We start from the raw sequence: 12,342 nt of genomic DNA, 5'->3' as shown, positions 1-12,342 counted from the left end.
GGAAACCTGTTGAGGGCTTGACACAAGAGGGGTACTTCATAGGTTAAATCAATATCAGACTTATATCAGCCAATAAGCACGTAAAGGAAGACAACAAATTAAAAGAGATCAAGGAAGGCCCGTTTTAAACGTCGCATTTTACATGCGGCGCCGAATCTAATGCAAATGAGCGATAAAATGCGACGTTTAAAACGAGCCGAGGAGAACTGGATAGCTTATGTATATGCTAAATGTCTGGAGTGAAATGCTTCTCTTGGAGCACAACTTCAAATGGAATTTGGTCATTTTAGAGGGCACTGAATGCACCCCAAGAATACAGCACAATGCACTCAGTAAGTCTTTGGAGTATTTTAACACTTCGACTGACAGGACTTTAAACCTGACGTCACAACATGCATATGTCACATGCAAAAACAACAAGATAACAGCATGGGAAGCGTGTGAAAGCCGGTTGGCTAAATCACGGAGCAATGACTATTTCCAGTGTGTCAATCGAACTTGAAATACTTTGTGTCACCTGAAACAATCTGCTCTGTCAAGTCAAAATGGAATCGGAGGGTAGCAAGTCGAATGAAGAACCTGATATCAATATAGCGAGGAAAGTTTTCGATGAATTACACTTAAGTAAAACTAATCGTGGCTCGAGTTCCTCCGAGTCGGCATCAGACAGCACAAAGTGCAGTCACACCGTTTGCACAAAACTATCTTCCTGGTCTTGTTCTTGGCAAGGATGTTGTCGGTTTCTCGTTGGCTTAATGCCTATCGTTCGCTGGCTTCCAAAATACAACGTTAAAAAGGACCTGTTGCCTGACATTACTGGAGGAGTCACAGTTGGAATAATGCATATTCCACAAGGTAATTAGTTTACATTATTATGAAACAATCGTGGAGTGATTAATACCGAAATACCAAGTGACAAACTAAAAAACAGTCTTGAAATTCTTCGTTCATGTGTTCAAAATGTATATGAATATTATTGTTTCGTGAGTATTATTATGAAAACCGGTCTTAAAACTGTTGAAAATTTCCCGGAAGTCATTGCCAGGCTGTCCAGCCAAAAATGTTGTCATTGTTTTTAATACAAGCAGTTTACTTGCTTGCACAACCCCTTTACTTGTTAAAAACGAACAGTTCAATCCATACGGCCGGCCAAGAGTAGTGCGTGGTTAACCGTGAAATAAACATGGCCTTTTGTTATGCAGAAGAATCTGATGTTCATATCTATGATATTGTTGAGTCAGAATTGCTCAAGTGGAACTTGCCGGCCCTTGTGTACACCAAAATTACCGCGAAACTATTCAAGACTTGGACGCTTTTTACACCAACAATACCTAAAATGATCACGAATTATCGAATTAAAACGAAAGAAAATGTTCTAACTAGTCCCTTTTCTGGTTTCCATGGTAGTGACCTGAAATTAATTGGCTGTACTAAAATATCTAGCTGAGGAGAGCACCGCGCAGCGCGTTGAGTAATTTTCCAAAATTCAGCCCCAACCCGTTGACAATTGCAACATGATGGACTTATGGTCTTTTTCATCAGTTTTCATGTGATGACGTTATATTAAAAACGAGTTGCGTTAAGATTATCCATGAGGACAGTGTTAGTTCCAAGGTACACTAGCCTAAGGGAGAACATTTTTTTCCACGTGAGCAATAGCTATTATCGTGGTTAAAGATTACAGAGCAGAGGTATTTTGGTTTGCATATGGATGAAAAGTCCTTCGATGTTTTGCTGTACTATGTTGAATGACGACTGACCCCTCCAGAGAAGGTATCGAGGTGCCCTTTCTGCAATAATGCGAACTTTCTAGAAGCGTGAAAACACACACCTGTACCTTGGTTTTTTGGTCGATTAATTTGATGCGGCGCTTATTCGAAAGTGCACCTTTGTTGGTGAGGCCACCCGTCTACTGTCAACTAAAAACAAGATGAGTACTGTATTTGAATAAAATAGCGCTAAGAAAACGGCATTTTTCCGTACTCACCCATTCTGCATCGGACAACTGAAACGCCAAGTTTGAAGACCACAGGGCAAAAGGATGTCTGCCTTGAGTTTCTCGTGACTACAGTAGAATATGAAACTAAATATTTTAAGCAAGAGCCGATACAACGTAGATTTGATTTTAGTGGTGTACTATATTTCGGCTGGCCAAATCAGTAGAATATGCTATGCGTTTCTGAGCTTTTTGATTGGTTTTTTTCCTATGGCATGGAACTGATAAGAGTACGGCCACAAGACCACGATCACGGTTTATATTGAAAGACGCACGCAACCCGAAGAAGATAAATTTGTCTGCAAACTGTTTGTACACATTTGTAAAGCTTTGTAAAGCCAATAAAAGTAATACTAAAAACGTCTCAAACTTATTTACGATAATTTTCTAGCTGGTCTGAATTTAGACATAACAATGAAATCAGGTGGAAATCGCTTATGCAAAAGAGAGTTATTTGCCCTTGACTTATGATCTCTTTTGAATTCTTAACTTAATGAGCTTTCAAGATGTTGTGATGGGAGGCGTTCAATATCATCTATTGAGCCTTTTTTTACACTGACAACGCATCTATCTGTCTAAAAAAATAACAGTCAATCGTTCTTGACATTTTCCGGTGATGAGTTCCTCCAATCTTTACCATCAAGTCAAAATGGAAAAGGGTTACAGTTTGGATAAAAAAATTGATATCAATGTAAAGGTAAAGTCACTTAATTTAACGTCGGTAGTTCCTTCAGCTACGAGGCTGGTATCAATGGAAGTCCTTAAAACGGTGCGCCCTTTACCCTCCTCCCTCTGTCAGTGCTCTGTTGTAAGGGGATTCAGTCAAAGCTATAGCTACACGGATCAGAGGAAAGTCGAAACAGACGTTGAAGTCACCGAGGGTCGAACCGGGGACCTCTCGCTCCGAAAGCTGCGCACTAGCCATCTGAGCGACGACTGCTCCTACGAAGATGTAGTTTGAAGATGTCAGTGTAATTTTTTACAAAGAAAGATTTTTGTGTTTCAAGTGCGTCATTTCCTTAGATCGAAAAAAAGCCTCAATGTACAAAGACACGACTTGTAGTATTCCCGAGAGTAATAAAGTATCCAAACAAACAGATTTAACTCAACCAATTTCATTGCAAACGTTACATGGCCGCCGCTATCAAAAGCACATGGTTTTTCCTATCCCAACATACTTAGCGGCCCAATACATTACACCTCCCCTATCCTCAGAAAAATGCTCCCTTACAAGAATAAAGAAATCTCCACGAACAATAAAGTCAACTATACTAACGATGAAGTCTCTTCTTCTAAAACTTAAATGTTCAAACTGTATATAGTTCCGAAGAGAGAGAATCAGTGTTCATGTTCTCCTCTGGGGTCTCAGATTCCTTGATGGTTCTGGTGCCGCTCCACCATTCTCCTGCAGATTGGGGCACTCCCCTCTATCCAGCAGCCCGGCAGTCGATTCTGGTACGGTTGGTTGGTAAGGTGATGGCACAGGGTCTAGTTCCTGCTGGGGTGTGTGGGGTGTTGACACAGAGTCTGACCCTTGTTGGAGTGTGGGATCTCCCTCTCTAATGTATTGCTTCACATGACTTGTGTTTCTGGAGTACTGGTTCCCTGTTGGACTCTCTACCACGAGGCTGTTCCCAGTCTTGCTGACAACCTTACAGGGATTTGGGTTAAATGCTGTGCTGAGTTTGTTAGTCTTGTCTTGTTGGACAAGCACTTCATCTCCCAGTTCAATGCTGGAGGGGCTAGCCCTGCGGTGTATGTCTGCGTAAGCTTTACTCTTAGCTTTCTGCTCAGCATCGCGATCGTGTAGTTCATAGTCATAGGCATGGCCGATGCTTAAATCAGGGATCTTCCCCTTGACTTTTCGGTTAAAAAGTAGCGCAGCGGGACTCCTTCCAGTCGTATTATGGGGAATGCTTCTGTAGGCAGAGAGATACCTCCTTAATTCTGCTCTCCATGGTTTGTTCTCTGCCTGAGCAATTTATAGTCGTTTCAACAGTGACCGATTCTGTCTTTCGACTTCTCCGTTGGCTTGGGCCCACTTGGCAGTAACTTTCTGATGTATAATATTATGCTGTTCACAATATTCTCTAAATTCATTCGACTTGAATTGTGGACCATTATCGGACTTGATGGTATTTGGCAGCCCATGTCTGCAGAAGGTGTCAGCCAGACGGTCTATGATCTTTTCAGCGGTAGTGGACTGCATAACCTCGACTTCGTAAAATCGGCTGTAGTAATCAACAATGACCAATAGTGAATGTCCGGATGGTAGCGGTCCCATTAAATCTACTGCTAAGTCTTGCCAGGGTCCATCGGGTAATGAGGTGGATCGAATAGGTTCAGATAAAGTGGCAAAGTGAGGTATGAACCGGCTGCTGTAATTGGCTAAACCCAGAAAGCTACGTACATCTGACGCACTCTTTGGTTCTTCCACCTCTAATACTGCTTTAACACGATCTGCTGTAGGACCAATGCCTTTCTCTGAAAGCAGCATGCCCATGAACACCAGCCTGTCCGTGTTGAACAAACATTTCTCAGCATTTAAAGTGAGACCGCACCCTTGCAGACGCTCTATAGTTTGATGGAGTTGCCTGTTGTGTGTTTCTGTGTCGGGACCATGCACCACAATGTCATCCGAAATGTTTTCGACACCTTCAATACCTGCCAAGGCTGAAGCGATTTCATGCTCATATTGTTCACTGGCAGAACAGACCCCAAAGAGTAAGCACTTGTATCGAAACAAACCATCAGGTGTAGCAAAGGTTGTGATTTCCCTGAATTCTGGGCTCAACTCCAACTGGTGGTACCCCCATTTAAGGTCTAATTTACTGAAGACCTTAGAGCCATTCATTGTATGTAACACCTCATCAACTGTAGGAATTGAATATCGTCTTCGCATAATGGCTTGGTTTGCCTGTCTCATGTCCACACATAGGCGGATGTCCCCGTTGGCCTTTGGGACAATCACCACAGGGTTGACCCATGGGGGCTGGACCTTCCGCTGGTTCAATTATTCCCATGTCCAACAGTTCTGTGGTCTTATCTCGGATCTTTCCTCTCAAATTAAATGGCACCCTTCTATAAGGCTGTGCAATAGGTTTTACATTAGGGTTTATATCCAGGGATATCTGTTTGTTCTTCAGTTTTCTGACACCCTCAAACACCTCTGGGTACTGCTGTTTTAAATTGTCAGCTTTACTTGTTACCATAGCAATGTTAATGCCAACTTTTAACACCCCCAGTTCTGTGGCTGTGATCTTTCCAAGCAACGACATCCCTCTACCTTTAATCACCAAGACTTCAGCTTTGGTGGATCTATCACAAACACTCACTGTGCACTTAAAACTACCCTTAACTGGCAGTGGCTGACTAGACGCATATGGGTATAGCTTCTGGTCTGGGGTAGCCACTTGTGATTCGCATTTCACTCCCTTCACCTTAAGCTGTTCCCACGTCCCCTTGTCAATAATGTTGCTGCTCGCCCCAGAGTCTATTAACATGCTAAGGTTTACTCCTCCTACTTGTACGGTGACCATTTCTGAGTGTCCTCCTTCTGTAATACTAAATGCATAGTCCTGCTGGGGCCCAGGGTCATTGTCATCGGGTCCCCCCCCCCCCCCCCCCTCCAACCTGGCGAGCATATGACTTTGTCTTGCAAACTTTTTCAAAATGATCTTTCCCGCGACATTTCCTGCATGTTTTGCCCTTTGCTGGGCACTGGGGATCACGACCGAAATGTCCCAATAAACCACATCTATAACATGTCTTATCTCTCCCTTGGAATCGGCCTTGCATGCTAGTACTCGGATTGTTACTTCTCTCATTGATTCTATTGATATGTTCTGATTCTACCCCCTTTTCTGAAAGGGCAGCCAGTTGGGTTTCTATCTTTTCGCATTTTGCGGCAACCTCTAGGGTGCGTGTTAAGTTCAGTCCTTGGCCTTCTTCAAGCAATTTTCGTTTGATGTAAATGGAAGTGCACTTATTCAAAACTGCGTCTCTTATCTGGTTGTCGGTATCAGTGCCAAAATCACAATCTTTAGCTGCTTGTCTTAAGCGAGTAGCAAATTGCTGAACTGTCTCACCTGGGTTTTGTGTGATCCGATGAAAGGTCTGGCGGGCGAATGGTGAATTTACCTGTGGCACGAAATAGGCGTTGGGAGCTTCAACAGCACTGGCGTAATTTGTAGCATCCCCGGTTTCAGTTAAGGTGGTGAATATCTCCTGCACATCAGGCCCAGCCAGGTGGAGTAACATTGCTCGTCGCCGCTGTTTAGTTCCTGCCGTGGTTCCTTCGCTTATAATAAGCCCTTTCCCGTCCGCGTACAGTTCGAATGAAGTTAACCACCTCTTCCATCGGGGACCAATCGTCGCTGGATCAGAGAAACAATCAAATTTTGGTAACACGCTCTTTTCCATTGCTTTTCGTTTCTCCTCGTCGCCAATGTAGTATTCCCGAGAGTAATAAAGTATCCAAACAAACAGATTTAACTCAACCAATTTCATTGCAAACGTAACATGGCCGCCGCTATCAAAAGCACATGGTTTTTCCTATCCCAACATACTTAGCGGCCCAATACATTACACGACTTACTAATAACAAGAACCAGTGATTGCTGCTCACGTTCTTCTGACGAGTCGAAGCCATCGGACAAACATTATTCAGTTTCACATTGTTTGCTCAAACGTCACCTCGTGTACCTGTTCACAGGAAGGACTTTTTAGATTTTTTTACCGACTGGCGCCGATTCTTCGCTGGCTGCCAACTGAAATACAGCGTGAAGAACGATTTGTTGTCGGGAGAGTTACCGTTGGATTATAGGGTACAATAGTAATGAATATTCAATTTTGTTATTAATGAGTAGGCGTCAACATAAGCATCCTCATTTCCGAGTACTGTAAGCAGACATGTCCTGATTCGTTTTTCGAGTGGCATTTTTGTAAGCGTGCGGCAGTCAGGATGAAGAGAGTTCCATAACTTGATCTCGTTCCAAAGTTGGCAAAAGACTTCAACCGTAAGCTCAGTCGCGATTCGCTAGCATAGTAGTTGCCCATAGCTGATGATTGTGTATGCTAGATGAGCGATTAAAAGTTTCTCAATGGTCAACTGTATCAAAGGCCTTTTTAAGATAAATGAAAATCCCACATGAGAACATTTTCTTATCCAAGTTCATCTGAATGGCATCCACAATGTCAAGTATTGCATGTTGGGTGGAGGATTTCTCACGAAAACCATATTGCGCTTCATGTAACAGTCCGTTTTTCTCAATAAACGATTTTAGAAGATCATACATAATTTTCTCAAAAATTCGATTAAAAAAATGGAGAGAATAGAGATCGGACGGTAGTTACTTGGATCGGTCTCATCATCACTGCATGTGACACTTAAAAGATCGAGATCACCTTCTTGTGTTTTAATTTTGAAGGATAGATTCCTGTTAGGATGGACATATTCAGTCATTATATCCGCTTTATATCTGCTAAGAAACGTATTGGATTTCAGTTTATTATTTATAGTCATTTCCGTTATTTTCCGTTACTCTTAGTATTTGAATTCAATTTTGTTGTAACTGCCATGTTTTATCACATTTTTTCCAGTATTTCGTCAATAACCATTTACTATATATATGTACATAGAAGCAATTCAATGTAAATCCTAATTGTACCTGAAGAAGGGTGGTTTGGCCAGCCGAAATATAGTACATCACTAAAATCAAATCTACGTTGTATCGGCTCTTGCTTAAAACAAGTATTTAGTTCAGTCATTATCTCCGCTAGTGGTAAAGAAATCATGCCTTTCGAACATTCCAATGCAAGAACAGGACAAGAATAAAGCATGAGGAGTGAGATTTCATTTTCAATTTCAAGAACAGTGACAGGTTTAAAGAAAAAGGATCGAGAATGAAGGGGTTTAATATTCTTTTGCCATATATTCACTGAATTGACGATTGCTGTAGGGTACCTTAGGTACCTTGGCAGCAAGATTCTGGCCAACTGAAGAAAAGAAGTTATTAAGCAAATTAGGGAATTCAGTGGGATTATGATGCGAGATTTCTCTCGATTCTTGAATTACTGCAGGTGAACTGGGAATTGATCTTATCAAGGACGCAAAATGTTAATTGCGCTTTCTCTGCGTTGTAAACTGATTAATAAGCACATCCCCGTCAAATCCGTCTCACTATATGCACGTAAGCTCAGCGTCTGTCTCCATCATCCCTTGCTCCCACAGCCCAAGACCGTTCCGGGCACGGATTGGCCTTACCAGCCATTTGCGGACGCACAGAAAATGAATTTCTCGTCACACCGCATCCGCTCCCCATGCCCAACGCCCTCCTCCAAAATCGGCATCATCATCACCCTTATTATCATCATTATCTCCACCTTCACCCCTCCATAAGATGCGTAGATGGTCCTCGTCGTATCGACGGACAAACAACAACACAACGTAAGCTCCGAACAATTCTCCAAGCCCTGGATTTATACGAAGGGCCTACGGAAATCTATTAAAGTAAAAAAATGCTCTGATTACCTCTGGCGATAATGAAAAGTATAAACCGTATATAGAACAAAATTTTAGCTTTTACCTGCTGAAGTAACACCTCATCCAGGTAACTCCGAAAAACTCTCAGGGAAGTTATGCTGTCCATATAATGTTTCTTTCCTTTTCAAACAAAGCGTCAATCCAAAGGCATTGAAAAGTATCAGATGACGTTTTTCAAGTTCTATGACCCCATACTTCAGGGTATTGTCAATGAACATTCCGACACCTCCAGCAGTAAGGGGTGTCAGGACAAATTCAAATTCATAGCCAAGTAAAGATGGCAAATGTTCCGGCAATTTGGAAACTGTAACTCTCGTTTCGGTGATCCCAATCACATTTAAATGATAGAATGAAGGGGTAGTTTCTAAAGAAACTGTGGTGCTGCGTCGGTGGGGAAGTAGTATACAAAAATTTGGTTTTATCAACGGAGTTGATAATGTAAATTGGCCACCGTACAGAGATTCTAAAAGCTCACGTTTCGAGCGTTAGCCCTTCGTCAGAGCGAATCCAAATGATAGTCGAGCTCATTCAAAAGATGGGTTTGTAGTTTTTCGAAATTACATTCAAGACTTCTAACATTATTGTGGCGGAATAGCGAAAATGTCGAATCACTGTTAGGCGTGCTCGAAAAATCAGTTTTAAATACATGAAAACTATGAGGGGAAAAGTATTGACAACGAAATTCGTGGTTAGAAATATTAAGATCAGGGTCAATGTTTCGAGGCCGTATTCAAGCTGTAATAGACAACGTTTCGAGGTGTTTCTAAGTTGGAAAAGGATTCGACTAGGAGTTATTTTAATAAATCCTTGACCGTGGATCGGGATGTCCATTCAGGTAATAATTGAGACAGAAAGACTCAGTGATCTATGGAAAATAGGATGTAAGTCTTGACTTGACTTACTACTGACACTGACATGTGCATTGCATATCGCCGGAAACGACTCATTCTTTCCCTAAGGATATAAAGCAACAGGAGCACCCAACGAGAATAAAGTTCAAACAACTTAAACATAGCATTGTTAAACTTATTTTAGTATTTAAACGGTAGATATAGGTATATTTTTATCCTCCAAAAATTTTTCATCTGTTCGGATTTCCTAGCTGAAGGTCTAGTGATCCGAAAATTATAGGGATCAACACTTACCTTTTCGAAAATTTCAGCCAGAAAAAAGGCTCCCGAAAATTCTAGGTGACCTTTGTAGGGCAAAAATCCGTTATAAATGGGCAATTATACCATTTTTTAGATGTTCGAAAATCCTAGGAGAGGCAGGCAAGCAAGAAATTTTACAACAAATGTTCCGAAAATTCTAGATCTCAAATCGTCTTCCGAACAGATATTTTCCGAAAATTGACGTTGGGTGCCCCTAAAGCAAGTCACAGTTGCACAATTTGCGCTGAAAGGAAACCCGATTCAAAATACTGCGCATACTAAACACGTAATGTAAATGAATATTATTACATGAAAGGCCGAAACGAATCCATTTTGAACAACTGTTACTTAATTGAAAGAAAGAGTGACAGGCACAACATATCGCATGCCAGGGATGGTTCCAGGTAACCTGCCAGGGATCGCATGCTGAAAAACACCGACGTAAACGATTGACTTGCCACAAAAAGAAGGGAAAGGAACTTTATTTAAGGGTCTCGTCTTCAAGCGCTGGAGCACACTTTCACCTGAAATCAATAAATTAACACAAATCAAATCAAATGTTGGTTTTTGACGAGAGGGGAAAACCGGAGTACCCAGAAAAAAAAACCTCTCGGTGCAGAGTAGAGAACCAACAAACTCAATCCACATTTGAGATCGAGTCTGGAAACCGAACACAAGCCACAGCGCTGAGCCATCCCTGTCCTAAAGCCAGACAAATCAAGGGTGTCTACAAACCGAAGACCGAAGACAAAGGGATCTGAATCGAGACCTTCGTATGGATTCTCAAAGTACTCGAGGACAGTCTCAACTTCTAACTCAATGGCAACAGCAAATGAAACGGTCAGTAAGTTTCAAAGAGTGTAATCAGTCATAGACTACACCTACGTAAGAGAAATACAGCATTATGTGGTCATCTGAAAGCAACATGACCGATGTCATACAGTCATAGGACCCTCATGATGGGAAGCCAAAGATTATATTGCGTGACGGGTATTAATTCTCGTTCTAGCTCAAAAACAAATACCCTTCCTTCTTTTTCTAATGTTGAGTTTAGACGCTGGCGATTTCTCGGAGTCAACGAGAATTGCAGTGAGCTTCGTCTTACAACATTTGCATCTGGGATTGTAGATCATTGTCAGTGCATTGTAGTCTCACCGAATCACATCATACAAAATTCTCTGACGTTAAAATCAAACAAAAGTAAGCAGCAACTGAGGATCTATTTATTCTAAACTTTGGTATTTTCTCACCAAATTTGAATCCTAATAAACGTATGTATGGCCCAGCCGTCGTTTGAGTAACGGCGAAAACTCGTCTGCGTTGGTTCGCAGGCTACAGTGAAAAACAGCCCAAACACAGTACTGCTCATCGGTTATATTCAAATTGTCTTCTAATTTACTTCGGCTCAGGTAGGGTAACTACCACAACAGCCTACCTCGGTTTATTCAGTTGAATGCTGCAAAAATCCAGTTTACATGGGGGCAGTCTACACCAAGCGTGACGCCATCAAAAGTGGTGTGACTGTGTGGGGAACAACAGTCTAACCAGATCATTTCTCAACGTCTCGACGAATCACTGACATGAAAGGGCGAAGGCAAATTTTTCTGTGATGTGTTACTCGGTTCTAACCAACATGCAACAACCTTTAATATTGCCAGAAACAGCCGACATTATAATCCAGCGGAAAGTGTATGATGAATCTCTTTTGCTCGGCACAATTAATAGCTACCCTTTAGAGACATCCTCGCTCAGCAACGAGCATCATCAGCATCGTCTACTCGTTATGTCGAAAAATCTCACTTCAAGATTTTGTCCTTGGGACGGATTTTCTAACTTTCTCGTCAAACTATTTCCGATCGTCATTTGGCTGCCAAAATACAGCATAAAGAGTGATTTGTTGGCTGACATTAGTGGAGGATTAACAGTGGGAGTCATGCATATTCCTTTAGGTAAAAACACAAAACATCTGTTGTTATTGTCAATGACACAAGTGAAATACGTACATATTATGTTACCGCACTGCAAAAGAAAAGCAAAAGTTCATCAATCAATATAGAATAGACCAATAGTTATCGTTTAATTAGTTTGTACCGCATTGAGCAACACAATGAGATACAATACAATGATTTGCTATTAGTCTCTCCACCCACGGGGCTTTCCAGGACTAATTTTACAATACTTTGTGGAAGGCTTTAGCCAGACTGCTTGCTGCAATTAATTTTATGGAAGTGAAAGATGCCCCCATCCAGATAAGGTTAGACCACAACACCAGGGACTACATCCCCTACTCTTATCGAACAGTGAGTGGGTTCTTTAATGTCCCATACCATTTTAATTTCCAACAAGGGTTATGAGACGGGACCTCCGGTTTACAGTCCTTATCCAAGAAGACTTGAAGGACTAACCATTTGCAGATGTAATTACAAAGGCAGCACATTCTCCTCAGTTATTTTAAGCCCCTGAGTGTTGGACTGACCGGAGTCGAACTCACGACCTCCCGCATGACAGCCCGATGCTCAACCAACTGAGCCACCGGTGCGCGGTCAAACCTTACATTAGAAGTTGCCTTTGAAATAATCGAATGGACATCTTGCCAGCACATCATGTTAAACGAAATCGAACGCATCTCAAATGTTTTGACAGAGCCGCCA

At 41.8% G+C, this 12,342-nt stretch overlaps 1 protein-coding gene across 2 annotated transcripts in view; it reads left to right on the top strand.

Annotated features, from left to right (window-relative positions):
• Positions 1 to 88: 88 nt before the first annotated feature.
• The window catches only part of LOC138016472 (prestin-like), a 23,765-nt gene continuing 11,511 nt past the window's right edge, over positions 89 to 12,342 (top strand). The window contains exon 1 of one of the 2 annotated variants that reach the window (XM_068863607.1): positions 89 to 855. In XM_068863607.1, coding sequence (XP_068719708.1) covers positions 546 to 855 — 310 coding nt within the window. In that variant the 5' untranslated portion in view covers positions 89 to 545. Of the gene's footprint in view, positions 856 to 11,227; positions 11,641 to 12,342 lie in introns of those variants that run through there. The other variant, XM_068863606.1, reaches the window with a different exon arrangement.

This window comes from Montipora capricornis, chromosome 9, assembly GCF_036669925.1.
Source record: "Montipora capricornis isolate CH-2021 chromosome 9, ASM3666992v2, whole genome shotgun sequence".
In the NCBI taxonomy this organism is placed as follows: Eukaryota; Metazoa; Cnidaria; class Anthozoa; order Scleractinia; family Acroporidae; genus Montipora; species Montipora capricornis.
This window is presented reverse-complemented; position numbering and strand designations above follow the sequence as displayed.